We start from the raw sequence: 23,290 nt of genomic DNA on the forward strand, positions 1-23,290 counted from the left end.
TGGATAGACTCATAGAAGAGAATCATTAGATGCAATTTGGGAGGAATGAAGCCTGGTCCGACGAAACCAACCATTGATCACCGAATAGATGAGATATAATTGGAGTTTGTTGGTTTCATCGAGCCAGACAACATTCTCCTCAAATATCTATGGCTTTTCATCTTCCTTGGCTACTTCAGTAATTCTTCTTCATCTTCTTCAACTCTCTCTCTCTTATTGCAAGGGGTGGGATACTGGGATATGATGATAATGATATGATCAACACAATGATTTGTTAGTACGTTATATACTTACACAGGAAATAGGTATTAGCTAGGCCCCCCACCCGGATGGAACAATCAAAAAAATGAGGACCAAATAAGCTTAACTATTTGTGCTAGGCCCAAATTCAGATGGACTACTACAACCATGATACAAACTTAGGAAATTTTCTAAATCATGATACTTTAAGCAATATTAAACATTAAACTAAAAATTAAAAATAACCTTCTCTCCATTGTTTTTTTAATAGGGAGTACTAAAATTGTACAAAATTTTATTTAATGACTATTTATTAAATTACAAAGTAGGGGTATTAAATATATGGGCTAATTACAAATTATTACTAATAATTATACCTATATACTTCGAAACTTTTGTGATTCTCACCAGTACTAGCAATTAAGTGATATTTTATCTATTCATTAATGAATTGGAAATAAAAATTAATATCAAAACTAATTGGGAGCTAAACTCGACCAATGAAAATGATACAGTTTTAAAAAAACTTAGTTTGTTTGTGTTATGAGGATTGGGGCAAAACTGCACAATCAGTTCAGTTCGGTTACCAATATACTGTTCGGCGATTAGGGACCGATATGCTGTTCAGTGATCTGACGAACTGCAATCATGCTCGGTGATTGGTCGAGTTTGTAGTCGTGCTCAGGGATTAACCGAGCTCAATGTTCGGTGTTGAGCTCGGTGCTCAGTGCTCGGTGTTGGTGCTCGGTGTTGGCCGAACTTAAACGAGTTCGGAGTTGACAGTTGTTATTAACTGATGCACGTCGTCGGATGCGACTAGTTAGTTAGCTTTAAATGAAAGCCGTTAGGTTTGAACTAGTTGTTAGATAAGTGTTAGTTAAATAGAGCCGAGCTGTGGAAAAAGAAAAAGAATTTTTTCATCCATGAGTTTTGTAATCTTCCACACAAATAAAACACAAGATTTCCATTGACTCTCCAAGAATTGTTTTTTTTTGCTTATTCATTTTCATATCAAGTATTCGTTCTTCTCGTTCCGGAATCGATCTCGTTGTGATAACAAGATTGAGTCGCGTATCTGATAGCATTACAAATTGGCGCCGTCTGTGGGAATCGAAGAAGGACGACGAATTCAACAATGTCTACCGCAAAGTTCGACGTTGAGAAATTCACCGGCGAAAATGATTTCGGCCTGTGGAGATTGAAGATGAGAGCTGTTCTGATGCAGCAAGGCGTCTGGGATTATGTGAAATCCAAGACGGACAAGAAAGAGATTCAAGGGATGGATGCGGCGAAATGTCAAGAACTGGAATACAAGGCGTATAGCTCGATTGTCTTGTGCCTCAGCGATAGAGTCTTGAGGGAGGTTCAGAAAGAGGATGATGCCGCGGGAGTGTGGGAGAAATTGGAGAAAATATATATGGAGAAGTCAATCTCCAATAGGTTGCATCTCAAGCAAAGATTGTTCAACTTTAGATTTTCTGACTCCAAGAATTTGGCGGATCAGCTGGAAGATTTTCGAAAGTATATAGATGATCTTGAGGGTGTGGATGATCCCATGAAAGATGAGGATAAAGCTTTGATGTTATTGAATGCTCTGCCTCAGAGTTTTGAGCAATTCAAAGACTCAATACTTCTTGGAAGGGATTCGAAAGTGACTTTGGAGGAGGTATTTTCTGCATTAAAGCTGAAGGCAATGCAGAAATGTGTCAGCAAGCCAATCGATCAAGCTGCTGAAAGCCTCAATGTGAAGGCAACTTCAAAGAAACAATTCAAATTCAAGAAACCCCCATCTGACAAGTGGAAGCCAAGATCATCTAAGGAAGGAGATCAAAAGGAATCTAGAAGCTGCTTCTGGTGTAAGAAACCAGGACACATCAAGCAAAATTGTTTTGCTTGGAAGAAAAAGCAATCTGAAAATCACAAAGGAGATGGCACAGCAGCTATCACTGAGGAAATTGAAGAGGCAAGAGCTCTCAATGTGGTGGAGGATAGCCCATTATCAAGGCTATGGATCATGGACTCAGGCTGCAGTTTCCATATGTCCTCCAATCTCGACTGGTTCCAAGATTTAAAGGAATCTGAAGGCTCGGTGTTGCTGGGAGATGACCATGTGTGTGATGTAAGGGGTGTTGGGAGCATATGTTTGAGGATGGACAATGGAATTTTCAGAACTCTCACTGATGTGAGATACATCCCATCCATTAAAAGGAATCTTATATCCTTGGGTCTTCTTGAGAAGAATGGCTACGAATTGACTCTCTTTGGTGGAGAGATGCTTGTCAAAAAGGATGGCCAAATGATCATGAAGGCTGTCAGAAACAATGTGCTCTATTATCTGAAAGCTGAGGCAGTTGCTGGAACAGCTAACAACACACAAAAGACCATCAATTGGCATGCTAGGCTGGGCCATGTGGGGGACACTGGGCTGATGCAGCTGGTAAACCAAGGCATTATTCAGATGGCTGATTCAGAGATACAAAGAGCCATTGGATCATGTGAAGAATGCATTCTTGGCAAAAACAAGAAGCTGCCATATGGAGTGGGCAAACATAACTCAACACAACCTCTCCAATATGTTCACAGTGACATATGGGGCCCTGCACCAGTAAATAGCATTGGAGGAGGCAGGTATTTCTTATCATTTGTTGATGATTTTTCAAGAAAGGTTTGGATAATGATCATGAAAGAAAAGTCAGAGACCTTCAAGAAATTTCAGGAGTGGTGTACTGCAGTTGAGCTAGAAAAGGGGAAGCCTTTGAGATGCCTAAGAACTGACAATGGGCTGGAATTTTTGTCCCATGAGTTTGATGAGTTTTGCAAGAGAAAAGGAATTAAAAGGCATAGAACGGTGCCTCACAACCCACAACAAAATGGGGTCGCCGAGAGAATAAATAGAACCATTCTTGAAAGGGTAAGATGCATGTTGATAGCATCTGGAATGTCAAAACCATTTTGGGCAGAAGCAGCCTCCACAGCTGTTGTTTTAATCAACAAATGCCCCTCTGCTGCCATTGAAAATCAGACTCCGGATAGTAGATGGTATGGATCTTATGGAGACTATTCAAAATTAAGACCATTTGGGTGTAGAGCATATGCTCACATCAAACAAGGAAAGCTGGAACCAAGGGCTCTCAGATGTGTGATGATAGGCTATCAGGTTGGAGTTAAAGGTTACAGATTATGGTGCTGTGAGGAAGGGAATAAGAAGGTTGTCATCAGTAGGGATGTTATTTTCAGGGAATCTGAAATGCCTTTCTTCATGAAGCAAGTTCAGACTGTTGAGTTTGAGGTGGAGGGTCAGAGGGAATCCTCATCTGATGCTGTAAGAAGTCCACCAGATACTGTGAGAAATTCACAAGAAACCAGTGTTGGTGGATCCTCTGAACATGAAAGTAACATCAAGACTCCACAGAGACTGGTTGCAAGAGACAGAACCAGAAGAAGGATCAAGCTCCCTTCCAGATTTCAGGATTTTGATATGATGCACTATGCACTGGCCATAGCTGAGGAGATGGACTATCATGAGCCTTCAAATTACAAGGAAGCAATAAGGAGTCCGGAGAAGGATCAGTGGCTATTAGCCATGCAGGAGGAGATTGATAGCTTGTACAAAAATCACACATGGATTTTGGTGTTGAGGCCAACTGATCAGAAAACAGTTGGTTGTAAATGGATTTTTAAGAAGAAAATTGAGGCCTTCAACAACAATCAAATCAGATTTAAAGCCAGGTTGGTGGCCAAAGGCTTTACACAAAAGGAGGGAGTAGATTATAATGAAATATTCTCCCCTGTGGTAAAGCATAGCTCCATCAGGATTCTACTTGCCATTGTTGCTCAGAGAAATTGGGAATTGCAGCAACTCGATGTCAAAACAGCCTTTCTTCATGGAGAGCTCGAAGAGAAAATTTACATGGAGCAGCCTCCTGGTTTTGTCCAACCAGGAAATGAAGGAAAGGTGTGTTTGCTGAAAAGAAGCTTGTATGGTCTAAAACAAAGTTCAAGACAGTGGTATCTCAGGTTCAATGAGTTCATGCATAAGATCGGTTTTGAGAAGTCTTTGTATGATCATTGTGTCTTCATCAAGAGAAGAGGTGGAGTTGCTGTGGCATATCTACTATTGTATGTAGATGATATGCTGATCTCTGCAGAGCATAAGAAAGAGGTGGAGTTAGTGAAAGGTGATCTGAAATCTGAATTTGATATGAAGGATCTTGGAGATGCAAAGAAGATCCTTGGAATGGAGATCATAAGGGATAGAGACAAGAAAAGGATATGGCTAACTCAGAAAGATTACATCAGGAATGTGATCAAGAAATTTCAGATGGATAAAAGCAAACCAGTGAGTGTGCCCCTGAGCCAGCAGTTTAAGCTCAGTGTAAATCAGTGCCCTAAAGATGATAGTCAGAGAAGAGAGATGGATAAAATCCCATATGCAAACATAGTGGGAAGCATCATGTACACCATGGTGTGTACAAGGCCAGACATCAGCCAAGCCATAAGTGTTGTGAGCAGATACATGGCAGATCCAGGTATGGAGCATTGGCATGCTTTAAAATGGATACTAAGGTATCTGAATGGTACTCAGGATTATGGCATACTGTTTGATGGAAGTAAGAATTTTGATGCACAGCCTCTATTGGGATATTGTGATTCTGATTTTGCTACTAACATTGACACAAGGAAGTCCCAATCCGGCTATGTTTTCTGCATGTATGGAGCTGCTGTAAGTTGGAAGTCGAGTTTGCAATCTGTGGTGGCACTCTCAACAACTGAGGCAGAATATATTTCCATGGCTGAGGCCGTAAAGGAGAGCATGTGGCTGAAAGGAATCTGCTCGGATTTTGGAATTGATCAAGGAGCTGTGACTGTATTATGTGATTCAAATAGTGCCATATGTTTGTCAAAACATCAGACATTCCATGAGAGGAGCAAGCATGTGGATGTTAAGCTTCATTTTGTGAGGGATGAAGTTGAAATGGGCTCAGTGAAGATTGAAAAGGTAGCTACTGAGCACAATGCAGCTGATATGCTAACAAAGGTGTTGCCCGGACTTAAGTTGAAGTATTGCATGGATTTGGTGAATCTGATTCAGCTGGAGTGATTGTGGAAGATGGATGAAATCTATGGATTGTCCAGTTATGTCCCAAGGTGGAGATTTGTTATGAGGATTGGGGCAAAACTGCACAATCAGTTCAGTTCGGTTACCAATATACTGTTCGGCGATTAGGGACCGATATGCTGTTCAGTGATCTGACGAACTGCAATCATGCTCGGTGATTGGTCGAGTTTGTAGTCGTGCTCAGGGATTAACCGAGCTCAATGTTCGGTGTTGAGCTCGGTGCTCAGTGCTCGGTGTTGGTGCTCGGTGTTGGCCGAACTTAAACGAGTTCGGAGTTGACAGTTGTTATTAACTGATGCACGTCGTCGGATGCGACTAGTTAGTTAGCTTTAAATGAAAGCCGTTAGGTTTGAACTAGTTGTTAGATAAGTGTTAGTTAAATAGAGCCGAGCTGTGGAAAAAGAAAAAGAATTTTTTCATCCATGAGTTTTGTAATCTTCCACACAAATAAAACACAAGATTTCCATTGACTCTCCAAGAATTGTTTTTTTTTGCTTATTCATTTTCATATCAAGTATTCGTTCTTCTCGTTCCGGAATCGATCTCGTTGTGATAACAAGATTGAGTCGCGTATCTGATAGCATTACAGTTTGTTGGTTTTTTTTTAAGTGAAAAGACGTAGTATTTAATAATAGTAAACGATTTAAGACATTGAATTCAATATGAACGATCAATTAGATTTAAATAAGCAACTTAAATTAATAAAATCACAAATAAATTAGATAATATAACCAATATATCAGTAGTAAATACCTAGTAAGTGGAAATAGTTTAGGATTGATTTCGAAGACAAATTTGTTGAATTTTGGGTCTCTTCGGACCAGATGACGGAGATTGATTAATCATGGCCGTGCAAGACAAATTTAGAAAGATTATTAACAATTTTTTCATAGAGAAATCATTAAATAAATGATGAAAAATAGTCAAATTCTAATTTGTCTCAATTTTTCAAAATATGAAAGGAAAAAACTTTCCAAATTTACTTATCCTTTCTTTTTCAGGAAAACTAAGACCATCTTAAAAGGTACTCTAAAACCTAAAATGGGATAAGTATTTAGCCCCAATAGTACTCAAAAACCAATCTTATTTTTAAATTTTGAGAAAAAAAATACCTATCTTTAGATTTACACTAAAGCAAAACCTAAAATTTTTTCAAGTTTTGTGATTAAAAAAATCATAGTATACAGAATATTTTTTTAAGTTTGAGTTTAATATAAATAGTTAGAGTAAAATCATATTCGATGTGACATTTATACTAAAATGAGTTTAGTGTAAATGGTTAGAGATGCTCTAATGAGGAACCCAATTTCAAACAAATTCACAAAAACAACAATATCTAAATAATTGTGAGGGCTCTCATTCTAGAAATTTCAATTAGAATTCAATGTCATGAGGAAAATCAGAAAATAACTTGATTCATACTAGTAGTATATTTCTTGACCATCAGTTCTCACATAGAACCAACTGATAAACTGTGAAAATTAATAATGAAGCAGGCATGCACAGATCAAAAGAAGAAACAATGTGAAGAAGGAACTAAATCTTTAACAGCAGTGACAACAAAAAGTAGGAGAAAACCAATTCATTTCGACAATGTAAAACTGCAAATCAATGAAATGCAGAGTGCCACTAAACTCCAACAGAAAATAGCAACACTGTTTAGTTTCATTGGTAATAACTAAAGTAGAGGAGACAAAATGGAAACAAGATAAGCAATGAATCCAGCAGTCTACTTGATCTTCTTCTTAGGCCTCAACTGTACAAAGACAAATTTGAAACATTTCAATATCAACTGTCAATTAGAACAACTAACTAGCATAAATTTGCCAATAATACATCACCACAAACCTGATTGCTGTGTCCACACTTCTTCTTGCGACAGTTGACAGCGCGAGGGTGAAGACGAGCATAGCATCTACAAGACAATAACATATTCAACATCAGATCCCTTGACCGAATTCACATCACATTTTACAAATTAGTATCATTGCGCAACTAGTAAATTTCTTCATGATGCATACCTTCAATCAAAGTCAGTGCCGAATTTAAACAATCTGTGCATACTCTCTCACACAAAACTAAAAAGGTAAAGCAAATGTATTTCAACATAAATTGTGTGCTTCACTACACCAAACTAGACGGTCATCGATGGAGGTAGAGGAAATTAACTATGATAAAGCAGAAAATCAAGCAATTTAGCTAAACAAGTAAACTTCTTACGCAATGGCTCGCAGACAAGCATAGCATCTACAAAATTCAACATCATATCTCTAAATTGAATTACAACGCATTCACAAATTAGAATCAGTATGTAACAAGTAAGTTTCATCATAATTCTTATCTTCAATCCAAGACAGTGCCAAATTTAAACAATCTATGGATAGTCTTTCACATAATACTGAATAGCTAAAGCAAATGAAAACGACAAACTGTGTGCTTCAATATCAACGAAGGTAAAGGGAATTAAATGTTAACATAGCAAATCGAGCAATTTAGCTAAACGAGTAAACTTACTTGCGGCAGATCATCTTATCCTGATTGTATTTCCTAGCCAATGCCATGAGCGAAGGCTCAATGATACCTCCCCTAAGCCTCAATACCAAATGCAGAGTTGACTCTACCGAATTATTCATCACCCCGCTAATCAGAATACAGAGCGTAACAGCATAACTAAATCTAGAAATGGAGAGAGAGAATTACCTTTCTGTATGTTGTAATCAGCAAGTGTTCGGCCATCTTCAAGCTGCTTTCCGGCGAAAATCAATCGCTGCTGATCCGGTGGGATTCCTATACATAATTTCAAAAGGAAATCACATCAATTTACCATCAACATTTCATCACACCCCGTTTTCTTCAAATTAACATCGAACACCATAGAAACTCGATAAGTCCGGAAAAAAATGGGAAAAAAGTAAAAATTGGAGTACCTTCCTTGTCCTGAATCTTGGCTTTGACATTGTCAATGGTATCGCTCGATTCGACTTCGAGCGTGATGGTTTTCCCGGTGAGTGTCTTGACGAAGATCTGCATTTTTGCTTATCGTGTTTCGGCGCTCTCCAGAAGAGATTTGGAGTGATGCAAACTGCTGCTGCGTTGTTTATATATCTGCACCATTTAGGGTTTTGGATTTCTTTGACCCACTTACGACGTCGTTTAATAGTTGCCCTAATTTTTATTACCTACAATTATACACTGATGAAATACTATATTTCAATTATTTAAAAATATGTTTCGATTTATTTTTTTAAACACAATTTAAATGCTCTCCTGCAGTATTCGTCCCTCACTCGGCAATTAGAGCATCTCCAAGGGGAGAAGGTATATAGAAAAGCTATATTACGTATTTACCTTCTTAAAAAGTGAAATATACCCTTCTAAAAAGTAACACATTGCAAAGGGAAAAGGTATATAGAAAGGTAAATTATTTTTTAAAAATAAAATAATAGAACAAAATGCATTAAAAATATAAAGTGTAATACCTTCTCAAATACCTTTCCTCTTAGAGAAGAGTTTTTCATGAAAAGAATGCAAATATGCTAGTTATAAGATTTTACCTCTCCATTGATGGGGAGGTAAAGATATAGCTTTAAAATAGAAAAAAGGTATAATATCTTCTCAAATGCATCTCTCATTGGAGAATGATTTTTCATGAAAAAAAAGGTAAATATGGTAGTTATATTAGTTTACCTCTCCATTTACCTCTCACCTTGGAGATGCTCTTAGGAGTCTTGGTTGAGTTTGGCGTGGGTTTAAGAAACAGTCCCTCATTTAAAGTCATGGTTTTGATTTGACACGAGTTTTAAGAAATGTGAATGAAAGTTGTGAAAAATTTCAATGGAAAATAGATCACACTTTTATAGTATAATTTTTATAGTAGAATGTGAGTCAATAATTTAGTGAAGTGTGGGGTCCATTACCTAAAATGGAAAGGGAAAAAAAAGTGGACGCAGTTTCTAACCACCATTATTATAGATGCATCTTTAATTTCTATGACATATCCTCTCTAAATATATATCCCTCGTTACTCATTCATACCACTTGCATTCCCCTAGTGTCCATGTTGGATTGTTGGATTTATGTTTTTCATTTCATTAATTTCTATAGTTAACACGATAGTTAATCAGATCTGACATTAGTGACATGATTTTCAAATAATTGCAATTACACAGTCATTTGTTGTGTTCTGTTGCAATTGTATCATTCTTAACTTTTTCATATTGACAGTTTGACACAGTTCAAGTTTGCAAGGTACAATATACCCAGAATTTTTGAAAGATTTGTTTAGTTCGCATCCTAAACTTTAACATAAAATACAATTTTTTTTGGCATTTGCTTTTTCGTTTTCACCTTTCGATCAAAGAATAAAAATCAGTACGAGAGAGATTAAGTTTGCTTACTCACTAGGCAAGAATATTACATTTTGCATTGCAAGCAAAATCTATATTCCTACAATATTTTTGCATGATATGGAGTGCTAGGGCCCAGAATTAGGGACATAAGTGCTAACTAGTACTTTGTTTCATGTTATATATTTAATGGAAATAATTTTTTTATTAATCCATATACATTTAATCTCATATCAACTAAAATGTAAATTTTGTTTTGTAAGTTTTTATTAATTCATACTCCTATAACATTATATTTCATGGCTGTCAAAATAAAATTTACTACTATTATTATATATTATCTCGTGCTTAATAATTTTCTTTGTAATTCCTATTGTATCTAGTCTCATTCTTTCTTTTCTTTCATTTATTAATCCACATTAAGTTTTATCTCATTCCTTTCTTATTTTTCATTTATTAAATAATATGCTATTTAATGGCTAACAATATCCTTTGCTTTATTGTTTCTTATTTTTCTTTTATTAAATAACATGCTATTTAATGGCTGATAATTTCCTTTTGCTTTATTTCTTCTATTTATCCATATTACACCTTATTTCATATTTACATATTATCTATTTTATTTTTTGCTATTACCTTATACTATTTCAACTTATCTACTTTATTCTTCTCTGACACTTAATTCAGTGAATATCGTTGCTTTAAAAAAATTGTCTCTCAATTACAGTGCAACAAAGTGAGTTTATTTTAAAACACAAATTGCCAAAAAATCATAGTAAAATTTAGTAAATTTTTTATTAATATCTCAATTTTCAAAATAATCAATTATTTCATAAATTTATCATTTTTCTCAATCTAAGTACTGTATTGAATTGAGGACAATTTCCCATTTTTTTAAAAAACAGACATTTAGAATAATCTCTGGGCGTAGAAAATATTTGGCCAATTAATTTTGGGATATTGTTATCTAAAATCATGATTTTTTGTCAAAATTTGGTATTTTCCCCGAACTTTAAAATTGATATAGAATATCACAAACTTTGCACTTTGTTTGGTATTTCCCAAATTGACCCAAATAAGATATTTTCATCAAAATCTTATTTTACGTGGAAAACCTTGATACATTTTATGATATTTTAAACTATTTTTTAAGTTCATAACAAGTAGGATAAAAAGTCACGTAGACATGCCGTGAGAAATACCAAACAAAGTGCAAAGTTTGAAGGTATTCTAAATCAATTTTAAAATTTGTGTGAAATACCAAATTTTCACCAAAGTTTATGAATTTTAGGGGACAATATCCCATTAATTTTCTGAATCTAATATACTCCAAATATTGTATTGAATTGAGGACAATTTGCCATTTTTTTAAAACAGGCTTTAAGAAGAAGAATCTTTGGGCCTATAAATAGTTTGCCTATTGATTTAAATGTCCATAGCCATGGATTTCAATATGTATCAGATCACCATATTCATTTTAATCATTTTGGCCTCACTCATCACTCCAAATGCCAAAATGGCTTTCGCCACACCACAAAAAGGCAAAACCGAAGTGCTGAAATTCGAATCCGAGTGCGACGTTGCCGTCGCTCTGGCCAAGTACACCGCCGATCTCTCTGCGAAGTTCGTCAAAGAAAAGGGCTCCTTCTCCGTCGTCCTCTCCGGCGGCTCTCTGATCGACACGCTCAGGTAATACTTCGTTGGCGCGCACAAACTGTTTGCGAAAATGACTGTGTGAGAATTTGTTGAGTAATTTTATCAGGCTGTGTTGCAATTTAGTTTGATTGATTTTTTGTATTATGTAGGAAGCTGGTGGAATCTCCGTATAAGGAATCTGTTGATTGGTCGAAATGGTTGATATTTTGGGTTGATGAGAGAGTCGTTCCTCTTGATTCTGAAGACAGCAATTTTCTGCTTGCTTCGCGTGGTTTTCTTTCAAAGGTACAATCGAATTTTCAAGATCATTTTTTTTGTATATGTGAAATCGTAGATTCATATATTGATTTAAAACTTGTTAAAAAAATCAAGAATTTCAGATTCTCAATAGTAGAATTGGTGTTCAAGAAGTGGCAATTCTGCATCTGAAATCCTGATGTGGTGATTCTGGTTCACGTTTTAATGACTTGAATCCTTGATCTATTGGTTAGGCGAAACATCTTACCAACTGAGTTACGTTGTTCAGTGATTTAAATCTCCATATCGAAACAATTGCAGGTACCTATTCCTCCGGGCAACATCTATGCCATCAACGATAAGCTGTCCCCGGAGGGTGCAGCAGACGACTATGAGGAGCGCCTGAGACGCCTGGTTTCAAGCAAGGTCATACGCGTTTCAAGCGCCACGGGCTTCCCCAAATTCGACCTAATGCTGCTCGGGATGGGGCCGGATGGGCACATAGCGTCTCTGTTCCCTACACGCCAGCAACGCTATGAGAAGAAGCGTTGGGTCACCTTCATCACTGACTCCCCCAAACCACCTCCACCGCGGATCACCTTCACATTCCCGGTCATAAACGCGGCTGCAGAGATCGCAATGGTGGTCACTGGGGCCGAGCTTGCTAATACCACGAAGGCAGTGTTGCATCCTCATCAGGGCTCGCCTCTGCTGCCTGCAGCTGAGGTCTCGGCTGAAGGGGAGCTCACGTGGTTCCTCGACAAAGATGCTGCTTCGAAACTGTGAATCTGTGTGCATCTTTTATGAATGAAGATGAGCATATATAGAGTGTGTGCATCTTTTATGAATAAAGGGGAGGATATAAAGTGTGTATTGTGGACTTCTTGTTGTAGCAGATTATGTTGTGTCTGCACTTATAAATGCTGCTTAACTAAATGATAGCACTACTTACTCATTTCAAATGCTAGATGCTTGTGCTTTCTCTTTTCAATCTACTATATTTAAAACGAATTAAATCAAAATAAAGAATATATAGAAGAAATATAAAAAATTATTGTAAATCCAGAATAGAAACTATTTAAATATTGTATATATAAGATTATAAAGATTTAAAAAATATTATTCTACTTCTATATCTATCAATCTATTAATCCATTGTAACGTAAGGACATGAGAGAAATAAATATAAATAGAATAGGATATACAAACAAAAAGATTGAGAAATACTAAATACTAAAGTAAATAAATAAAATTAAATTCAAAATAAATAGTTCAATATAAATTCGATCAACAAAACATAGAATTCATACATCTTCTGAACAACAACATTATAAACATCTTCTGATACAAGTAATTAATACATTTTGAAAGACTTTTTTGTAAACAACATTAAGAGTAGAATCACTTCTACTATCATTCTCATACCCAACTACTAAAATCTTCAAACATTCACGACTTGTGACTCTAGATATAGCAACATAAAGTTGTCCATGACAGAAGACCGGTTTTTTTAAAAAAATCCAACATGGGACAAAGATTGGCCTTGACTTTTGTTAATGGTCATTGCATATGACACATCCAAAGGAAATTGGCGTCGTTGGAATTTGAAAGGTAGTCTTGGATCAGACGGTATCAATGACATTCGCGGAATCAAAACCTTATCACCAACATTATGACCCCCCAAAACACGGGCCTTCAAAACATAATCACTTAAACGAGTAATTATCAATCTGGTCCCATTACACAAACCATTGGAATGATCTATGTTTCTTAACAATATCACAGGAGTTCCAACTTTCAACATCGATACATGATTAGAGGTACCTGAACATTTCAAATTATTAAAAAATTCAACTGAATGTATCTCAGCAGAACCATTCGATGTGGAATCTGAATTTGAAATGCTCTCAGAGCTCAAATATACCCGACCTTGAGACTGATCCAACGAAATCATGAACTGATTAACCTCATCAACAACATCAAGCGTAGGAGCAAGTATAGCCCGATCATGCAAACAATTGCTCAACTCTTTAGGATCCATATAAGAAGGGTATATGTTCTCAACAATGGTTTTTAGAGGATCTCCAATATTAGACAAAACAATGTTAGAGGGAAGATCAATTACGACTTCACCATCATTCGGACCACCAACAACTCCATCACCTATAGAAGCAACCCAAGATGAAAATTCCTTCAACTTAGAAGCTTCAACAGAAGATTCGACACTCAACAGTCTCATGTTCCTGATCAACATCAACATTGTACAATTTCTCCAAAGATATGAAGAGTTAATGGTGGCATTTATAACATTCTGTCGACTCCCTTTAGGAACAACAGGTAAAATTTGTCTAAAATCACCACAAAAAACTATAGTTTTTCCACCAAACGGTTTGTTCATACTTGACTCAATGCACACGCGAAGAATATCTCTCAAAGCCCTATCAACGGCCTCTATGCAATGTTTATGAATCATCGGAGCTTCATCCCATATGATAAGTTTCGACCTTATGATAATCTCATCAAGATCCGATCCTTGTTTGATATTGCACATAGAATCTTCATTAACATTGATAGGAATCTTAAAGCGTGAGCAGACAGTTCTACCTCCAGGTAACAATAAAAAGGCTATGCCGCTGGACGCCACATTTAATACAATACCTCCCTTCGAACGAATACCTGCTCACAAAGACCTCCAGATGAATGTTTTTCCAGTACCACCATAACCATAAACAAAAAACATTCTTCCTTTAGTCGAATTCACAGACGACATTATCAAATCATGAACATGAAGTTGCTCATTCGTGAACTTTGAAATAAATTCTAAGTGTGCTCTTCCTAAAGCTTCATGATCATAACACAACTAATCGCTAATCAATGTATTCTGAGATGTTTCAAAATACTGCGATTCTGGATACGACATACCATGGTAATTACACAAACTTTTACCAACGTTCAATAACAATTTCTCAATATCAGCAAACACAAAATTCTGAATTTCATCATCACCCAGCACCAAACCTGGAGTAATAAAATTATTTATGTCATTAGGCTGACATAAAAAATATTTAATAAAAAAAACTTTTTAAATTTTAGTTAAAAATTACCTGGCTGATTCCTTAATTTTCTTTGGTTATAAACAACATCATCGGATAAATGTTTCCAACACTTTTGCCATAAAACATCCGGTCGAGAAACAGATTCTGATGACAACAGACTTACAAATACCAATCTTAGTGAATGGGCAGATAACCAAAAAGAAGCCTCAAGAATTCCGTCAATATACTCCTTATCATCATCCAACAATCCTAAAGCGAAGCACGCATCTCTAAATGTATCATACTGAACACCATTAACAAACCTAAGATCCTCATAGCATGTAGCTCCCTTAACGACATTCAATAAACATCTCAAGTAATACATATCACCAGAACCAGGAGCATGTAGCTCCCAACATAATAACATTGTTTTCTAGGTTGCCAATGACCATCAATTGGATAACCATCATCATCAACGATTGTATCATCAACAAATTTCTTGGGATAATACTTAGTGCAACGTCCATCACGCATGCAAGGGGATGATTTTCGAACAACACCACATGGGCCATGCATCATAGGTTCTTTAACACACTCATAATAATAAGGATCAATCAATGGAACAGGAATTTCAGGGCAGGAAAATTTTGTAACCTGACCCGGTAGATGAAAGGGATAGAGGAATAGGGCCAAAATGGCCAGGGAACAACTCCAAGTTGGGAAGTTTAGATTGTAACAAGGGAGGTTGTTTCCATCTTTTTGTCCCTGAGTTCACATGTCCTTCATATGCTTTAACTTGCAAATACAGAACTTAGACCCCTTAGGATTCCCACCTACTTACACTACAATCCCCTGGCCCGTTACAACCAAATGCAAAGACCTTAAGGAACTTTTCCTGTGTCAGTAGAACTCAAGGCATCAGTGGTATAGCAAAAATGAATGAGTGAATGGTCCTAACATTTCTGGTGAGGAATGAGTGACCAAGTGAATCCAACAACTTAGTGAAAGTAGAGACGGTCTTGACGAACTGACAAACTGACCCGATAGAAGAAGTGAGGGGAAGGAATCTGAGACTGTAGACGATTAGATTGACCTTAAACTTGTGGGGGCGGCTGCTAGAAGTTAAACCAGTTTATACATCTATGTGTTGTTTTGTTTTCTGTGTTTTCCCTTATGTGTGTCTGTGTTATTCTAAATAACCTCTTTTGCAGGTACCCATTATACCGTATAATGAGCAGTTATACAATACTGAATAATGACATCCAAGAAGTGTTGCAGAAAATAAAGCTTCCAAAGAGGTCAGTTAAACAATACTATACAACAGCTACTTCAACAGTGTATAAACATAGAGTATAACCATGTAAGTTACACTCAAGAAGTGTAGGAGTCTCCAAAACTTCCAAAGAGGTCAGTTACACAAAACTAAACTGAAGATACTTCAAAAGAGTATGAGCAGTAATGTAGTAAAGTAGATTTACAGTAACAGAAAACCATAAATAACTAAAGAAACTGAATATAAGATTAGGCTGAAAAACTGATTAATAGTAGAATTACCCACTGGTTAGAAAACTGGTATTAAAGAGACAGATATTGTATAGAGGCATATTCTAAATAACTTCTTTTGCAGGTACCCATTATACCGTATAATGAGCCGTTATATAATACTGAATAATGACATCCAAAAAGTGTTGCAGAAAATAAAGCTTCCAAAGAGGTCAGTTAAACAATACTATACAACAACTACTTTAACAGTGTATAAACATAGAGTATAACCATGTAAGTTACACCCAAGAAGTGTAGGAGTCTCCAAAACTTCCAAAGAGGTCAGTTACACAAAACTAAATTGAAGATACTTCAAAAGAGTATGAGCAGTAATGTAGTAAAGTAGATTTACAGTAACAGAAAACCATAAATAACTAAAGAAACTGAATATAAGATTAGGCTGAAAAACTGATTAATAGTAGAATTACCCACTGGTTAGAAAACTGGTATTAAAGAGACAGATATTGTATAGAGGCATATTCTAAATAACTTCTTTTGCATGTACCCATTATACCATATAATGAGCAGTTATACAATACTGAATAATGACATCCAAGAAGTGTTGCAGAAAATAAAGCTTCCAAAGAGGTCAGTTAAACAATACTATACAACAACTACTTCAACAGTGTATAAACATAGAGTATAACCATGTAAGTTACACTAAAATAAACTAAAAAATAGCTACATCCAGAGAGTACAAAGTCATCTAAAAAAACTAAACAGAAGAGCAACATTAGATCTATAATGCAGATACTTCCAGAGAGTATAAGGTAAACTAAAGAATGAACATATAACATTAGGCCGAAAAGATGATTATGAAAAGAATGAGACACAAGGAACATATAAAAAAATCAAAAAACGATAATATTACCGTTATAATTACCATTTTTTCTTTTTTTTTTTATATTTTTACTCTATAAATACTCATAATTCATCATCATTTCACACACAAATACACATCTATTCTTCTCAAATCATCTTCATTTCCTCTCCAATTTTCATCTAACCTCTTATCACAAAATGTCCGGCGACGGAAACTCTGGCGGTGGCGGCTCCGGCGGGTTTGACATCAACGCGTTCGGCGATTGGGGGGCATGTACAATGTCCTGGGTGGTGGTTCCGGTTCGTCGACGCCAGGGGTACCAACCACCCCATTTTGATGTGGATGCATACGCCCGTCCCTCCGCCCCGAGGTAGTCGCAGGGATTATCCCAGATTCGGGAGGATTATTCGGCTGAACCTACTCTGGAAGGAGGCCGAGGCAGTGGAGACAGTCGAGGCGGTGGAAGCTCCAGGGCGGAGGCGGAGGATGGGGATCTAGGCCGGCATCCGTACAGCCCCAAGGAAACGCTGGTTGTGTACAACGCCTGGATCAGCGTCTCGTACGATCCCATCGTCGGGAATCAACAATCCCGGAAGTGCTTCTGGGAAAAGGTCACCGAGGCCTACCACGAGATTAAGCCGAAGGGGTCCCGCCGCCGCACATTTAAGATGCTCCGCGCTCACTTTGAACGAGTCGACAGAGAGGTCAAAAAATTCCGCGCCATCTACAAGAGTGAAGCGACCCATTACCAAAGCGGAGCCACGGGAGCCGACATTCTGAGGTCGGCTTTGCGAGTCTACTTCGACGACACCGACAAATAATTCATACATGTCGATGTTTGGGAGGTCATCAAAGACGAGGAAAGGCGGGCTGGCGGTGTCCGGTCCAGCTCGGGCTCGACCTCGAAGTGCACGAAGCACACGACGGGTGGCCAATACTCGTCTAGTGAGGGCGGTTCGGGCAGCGCCACACAAGAGTTTGCCTCGCAGGAGGTTGAGGGCACGACAGACGATGTCGGGGGTCCTCCCGTGGGCACCGTCGGCCGCAAGGGAGAAATGCGGCGAATGCGACTAGAGGGAGGAGAGGCCGAGCCGAATCAAGCCAGGTGGGCTCGGGCTCGGGGGCACCCTCGAACTCCCTAATGTCCATGTACATGACCGCCACAATGGCAGACACTTCCCGCATGACGCCTCCCCAATACCAAGCCTATCTTGCCGGAATTGAGTTTATGGCAAGACAACTTGGTATTCTGCCTCCAGGTGGCTTCAGTGTACCTCCACCGCCTTCGGGGGATGATTCGCCGACGGAGTAGTTTTTTTTATTTTCTATAAAATTGTATTTTAAATTATGTAATTTTTATTTTTTTAAAATTTTAATTATGTGTTTTTTTTTATTTTTTGAATTTTAAGTTGTATTTTTATTTTATGTTATAATTTTATTTTATTTAATGAAGTGTGTTTTTATTAATTGAATTTGTTGGAAATAAAAATAAAAATGAAATTGAATGAATAGTAATTTAAGAGACGGTTAAGGGACGAATAAGAGATGGAGGGTTGCAGGTTCCGTCCCTTAGTTAAGAGATGTAGTGAAAAAGTACAGTGGGGCCCAAGAATAGTAATTTAAGAGACGGTTAAGGGACGGATAAGAGACAGCTTTGCAGATGACATAAATTTTAGTGTATCATTAAGAGATGGTCTAAGGCCTTTCGCAACGCGTCCCTTACCCGTCACTTATCTCATCCCGGAGTGACGGAACGGTTAAGGGACGGCGTTGCAGCCTTCCGTCTCCATCCCGTCCCGGAGGGACAGCTCGCGAGACGTCTCGCCACGCGCGTTGGCGACGTGGCGAGCTCCGGTTCGTCCGTGACGCCCGCGAGTGGAAGTCGTTTTTATCTGAAAATTGTTTTTTTTTAAAAAAAATCAGGAAATATTCAAAAATTAAAAAAAATCCCAAAAAATATACTAGCCGTTTATAGGCGTTTTTTGCAATTTTTTATTTTTTTATTTTTTTAAGCCTCCAATCACTTCTATAAATATCAAATCATTCCCACAAATTAATCCACCATAAAAAATTATGTCATTTTTATTTTTTTAGGATTTTAATTTTGTTTTTTTTTTTTTTAAATTTGAAGTTGTATTTTTATTTTATGTTGTAATTTTATTTTTAATGAAGTGTGTTTTTTTAATTGAATTTGGTTGGAAATAAAAATAAAAAATGAAATTGAATGAATAGTAATTTAAGGGACGGTTAAGGGACGGAGGGTTGCAGGTTTCGTCCTTTAGTTAAGGGATGGAGTAAAAAAGTACAGTGGGGCCCGCGAATAGTAATTTAAGGGACGGTTAAGGGACAGCATTTTGAATGGCCTAAATATCACTTTGTGTCCCAAATTTTTTGCATTTTAATATATCAATCACGGTGCAGATGGTTATAAAAGAGGGAGTAGTTTTTAAATTTTAATAAGAATATAAAAAACGTGCTTAAATACGTACTCTTATATTCATTGCATTGGTCTCCATTCAAGTTTGATGCGCTGGAAATATTACATCATGGCGATACATACTATGAATCTATGCGCTGAAATTTGTACCGGACCAAGAAGATATTAATACTCATTCTTCTCGTCTATTTTATCTATTTATAATTTTATATTGCATAGGCTTATTTTTTGAAAGCAAATTATTATTAACATCATATGTTTCACTTCAATTTCTCCCTTCAAAATACAGTACTATCCACCGTCCCAATATTCTTCTGAAGTTGAACGCATATCATCTGCCACGTGTTGCTCACATGGTGTGTGAATGGTCAACTTTCTTTAATGTCATTATTCAAATAAATGTTGGATTTATAACCTAAACTACCCAGTACCCACTCAAAAGTATATTTTATATCAACATCGTTCTTATTTTATTTTATCATTTCTATATACATTTTGATTAATTTTTCTTATCCAAAATTTACTACTAACCTCACTAGTTCTAATGTATTCTGATTTTTGAGACATACTTATAGCATAACTGTTTTTAGTGCATGTTGAAAAGTGATTATATTTTGGCCCTACTATTTTAATACAATCTTAAACATATCGTTCATTGAATCAAAATCCAATGATTGTGTATCAATTAGTATGTATTTTAATGATTATAAAACAGGAATTATGCAAAATCACAATTATATTCATGACAGCTTAAACTATTCCCACATTTCTGGCCTTTTAAGATGTTGATCCACCACAATACATAATTAGTTAAATTGTCATCATTCATGATGTTTGGCCATATTGCATAAATTCATAATTCCAAAAAAATAATGGGTCTATTTTATTACTAGATTAGATCTAATTAGTTCTAGCAAACACTTGTCGAACCACTAAAATGCAGACATATATTGCGACACATCTCTCCCACACAATATCATTTTCAACTTATATTTTTCCCGTTGTTTTTTATTTTGAAAAAAAACCCATAGTTTTGGTATGTTTTGAAGGGAATAAATCAAGACTTAGTTGGCTACTATCTAATCAGTTTCCCTCCTTTGATACAATGAATACGCATGCAAGAGTGAATGCAGAAAAAAATGTTGATAGAGAAATAATTTTTTAGCGTATCTATTCTTCTTCTTCTCTCAAAACTCATTTTTTGCTATGAAATTGTTTGTTTATTCCTTTCGTTTAAGCAATTGCAATCAATTTTCGGTAGCACAAATAGTGTTAACTTAATAGTGTAGGAGTTTCTTGAATTTTCCGATTTCATTATTTACACATGATGGATTTGAATTCATGGAAAGTCGGAGACTTATCCAAAAAATAAACTAAAAACTTGGAAGACTAGAATTTAGTACTAACACTGTTGGAGTATAATCTCACAATCACCGTTGGATGCAGCAAGCTAAAATCAATGTCATTCTCAACAGCTGCAGATTTGTTAGAGGTTGAGCTCGTTCAAGATATTATTGAGCTCGGTGTTTTATTGAGCTCGGCGTTTTTATTGAGCTCGGTGAGCTCGGCGTTTTATTGAGCTCGGTGAGCTCGGCGTTTTATTGAGCTCGGCGTTTTATTGAGTCCGGCATTTCATTGAGCTCGGCATTTTACTGAGCTCGGCATCATGCAGCACTTCGGCATGTTGATGCAAACCAAGAAACGGGAAGTAGCCGTTGGAACAGTTATAACTGGTTTGATAACTAACATCTCAAGAGAGCCGTTGGAGGATGAAGGGACTGATATAAAGCAGACGAAGGCTGCATCTGAAATAGTTAATCAGCTACTTCGATATTCAAGAAAAGAGTCTCCAAACTATCACTTGATTAGTTCTTGGTTTAGAATTAGATTAGAGGTGTTGAGTTCTTGGAGAGAGTTCTTGAGTGATTGTAAATCTCTGCATATTTCTCAATATACTGAATCATATTGCCTTTGGCCGTGGACGTAGATCTTACGATCGAACCACGTAAAACTCTAGTGTTCTTTCTTTTTCGCATGGTTGTCATCATCGAACTTTTGCATACTTTCATAACAAGTGGCGCCGTCTGTGGGAAGCGCAATCGGAGTTGATATCGATGGCGACGACGAGGTTCGAAGCGGAGAAATTCTCGGGGAAGAATGACTTTGGTCTGTGGCAGATCAAGATGAAGGCTCTGTTGATCCAGCAAGGGCTCGATGAAGCAATCGAGCCAATTGATCCGAAGGGGAAAGAAAAAGAAGATCTCGATGAGAAGAGCGTGAGGAAGAAGGCTGAGATTGCCAAGAAAGCCCATAGCGCCATTATTCTCAATCTCACGGACAAGGTGTTGCGCGAGGTTGCGAAGGAAACCACAGCGCATGGGGTATGGACGAAGCTCGAAGCGCTGTACATGACCAAGTCGCTTGCTAATCGCCTATACATGAAGCAGCGCCTCTTTTCATACAAGATTCTTGAAGACCGACCCTTCGCAGAGCAGATTGATGATTTCAGCAAGAATCTGGATGATTTGGAGAATGTAGATGGCCCCATGAAGAATGAAGACAAGGCCATCTTGCTCTTGAATGCTCTTCCCAAAACATTCCAGCATCTTAAAGATGCAATGCTGATTGGCCGGAATGCAGAATCTGGCATCACATATGAAGAAGTTCAGTGTGCTCTTCGATCAAAGGAGCTGGAAAAGAACTCTTCGACAACAAATGAAGGAAGTGGCAGTCAAGCCTTGAATGTAAAGACTTTCAAAGGCAAGAAAAAGAAATTCAATCAGAATCAAAAGCCTAAGTATCAGAAGCAAAATGAGGAGAAGCGAAGCTGTCATTACTGCAAGAAACCTGGGCATCTCAAAAGGGATTGCTACTCGTGGAAAAGGAAGCAAAACGAAGAGAAGGCTACCCAAAATCAGGCTGATCTTGCAGAAGACACAGATCCACCCCAGATCATGAATGTGGTGAGTGGTGGGATAGAGAGTTCTTGGATAATGGACTCCGGGTGCAGCTTCCATATTTGTTCCAACAAAGCTTGGTTTGAAAACCTTTCTGAGGCAACCGGGTCAGTAATGTTGGGGAATGATCAGATGTGCTACATCAAAGGCATTGGAGATATCAGATTGAGAGCTCATGATGGATCAACAAAACTGCTTACTCAAGTCAGGTACATTCCTGAGATTAAGAGGAATTTGATTTCACTTGGCATGCTTGAATCTAGAGGTTTCAGGTTTTCTTCTGAGAAAGGCTATATGAATGTCTCACTTAATGGAAAAATCTTGCTGATTGCTGAGAGAAGAAACAGTTTATATTATCTAGTAGCAGAAACTGTTGTTGCTTCAGTGAATCTTGCAGAGGACTCTGATATGAGTCTGTGGCACAAGAGGCTCGGCCATCTTGGAGAAAGTGGGATGAGAGAACTGATCAAGAAAGGGGTCATTCCGGCTGGAAGTGATCAGAGGTTCAAGGAATGTGAACACTGTGCTCTGGGAAAGAGCAAGAAGCTACCATACAAGGCTGGTAAACACACCTCCAAATTACCTCTTGACTATGCGCATTGTGATTTATGGGGTCCAGCTCAGCCTGCTTCTATGGGAGGAGGCAGGTATTTCATGTCGATAATAGATGATTATAGCAGAAAAGTCTGGATATACATCCTAAAGCAGAAGTCACAAGCTTTTGAAAAATTCAGAGAATGGTGCACAGAGATGAAGCTGAAGAAATCCACCACTCTCAAGTGCTTGAGGACTGATAACGGGCTGGAGTTCTTATCTGAAGATTTTGAGTCTTTCTGCAAATCAAATGGGATACAAAGGCATAGGACAGTCCCGGCTAATCCGCAACAAAACGGAGTTG

General features: G+C 37.4%; 3 protein-coding genes across 3 annotated transcripts; 1 reads left to right on the forward strand and 2 right to left on the reverse strand.

The window, feature by feature from the left end:
* Nucleotides 1-6,926: 6,926 nt before the first annotated feature.
* LOC121746499 (ubiquitin-60S ribosomal protein L40) lies at nt 6,927-8,447 on the reverse strand. The gene is made up of 5 exons (XM_042140360.1): nt 8,287-8,447; nt 8,060-8,146; nt 7,874-7,976; nt 7,208-7,274; nt 6,927-7,115 (listed from the first exon to the last, which is right to left on the reverse strand). Exons 1-5 carry the CDS (start codon nt 8,387-8,389, stop codon nt 7,089-7,091), a joined length of 387 nt encoding a protein of 128 aa, XP_041996294.1. The 5' UTR covers nt 8,390-8,447; the 3' UTR covers nt 6,927-7,088.
* A 2,681-nt stretch (nt 8,448-11,128) lies between these two features.
* On the forward strand, nt 11,129-12,565 carry LOC121749650 (probable 6-phosphogluconolactonase 4, chloroplastic). The gene is made up of 3 exons (XM_042144233.1): nt 11,129-11,394; nt 11,511-11,646; nt 11,920-12,565. The coding sequence occupies exons 1-3, from the start codon at nt 11,135-11,137 to the stop codon at nt 12,382-12,384; spliced, it is 861 nt and encodes a 286-aa protein (XP_042000167.1). The 5' UTR covers nt 11,129-11,134; the 3' UTR covers nt 12,385-12,565.
* An 830-nt stretch (nt 12,566-13,395) lies between these two features.
* LOC121749092 lies at nt 13,396-15,209 on the reverse strand. Its single transcript, XM_042143699.1, has 5 exons — nt 15,024-15,209; nt 14,703-14,982; nt 14,521-14,616; nt 13,523-14,274; nt 13,396-13,422 (listed from the first exon to the last, which is right to left on the reverse strand). Exons 1-5 carry the CDS (start codon nt 15,207-15,209, stop codon nt 13,396-13,398), a joined length of 1,341 nt encoding a protein of 446 aa, XP_041999633.1.
* Nucleotides 15,210-23,290: the final 8,081 nt, after the last annotated feature.

This window comes from Salvia splendens, chromosome 9 (assembly GCF_004379255.2).
Source record: "Salvia splendens isolate huo1 chromosome 9, SspV2, whole genome shotgun sequence".
Classification (NCBI taxonomy): domain Eukaryota; kingdom Viridiplantae; phylum Streptophyta; class Magnoliopsida; order Lamiales; family Lamiaceae; genus Salvia; species Salvia splendens.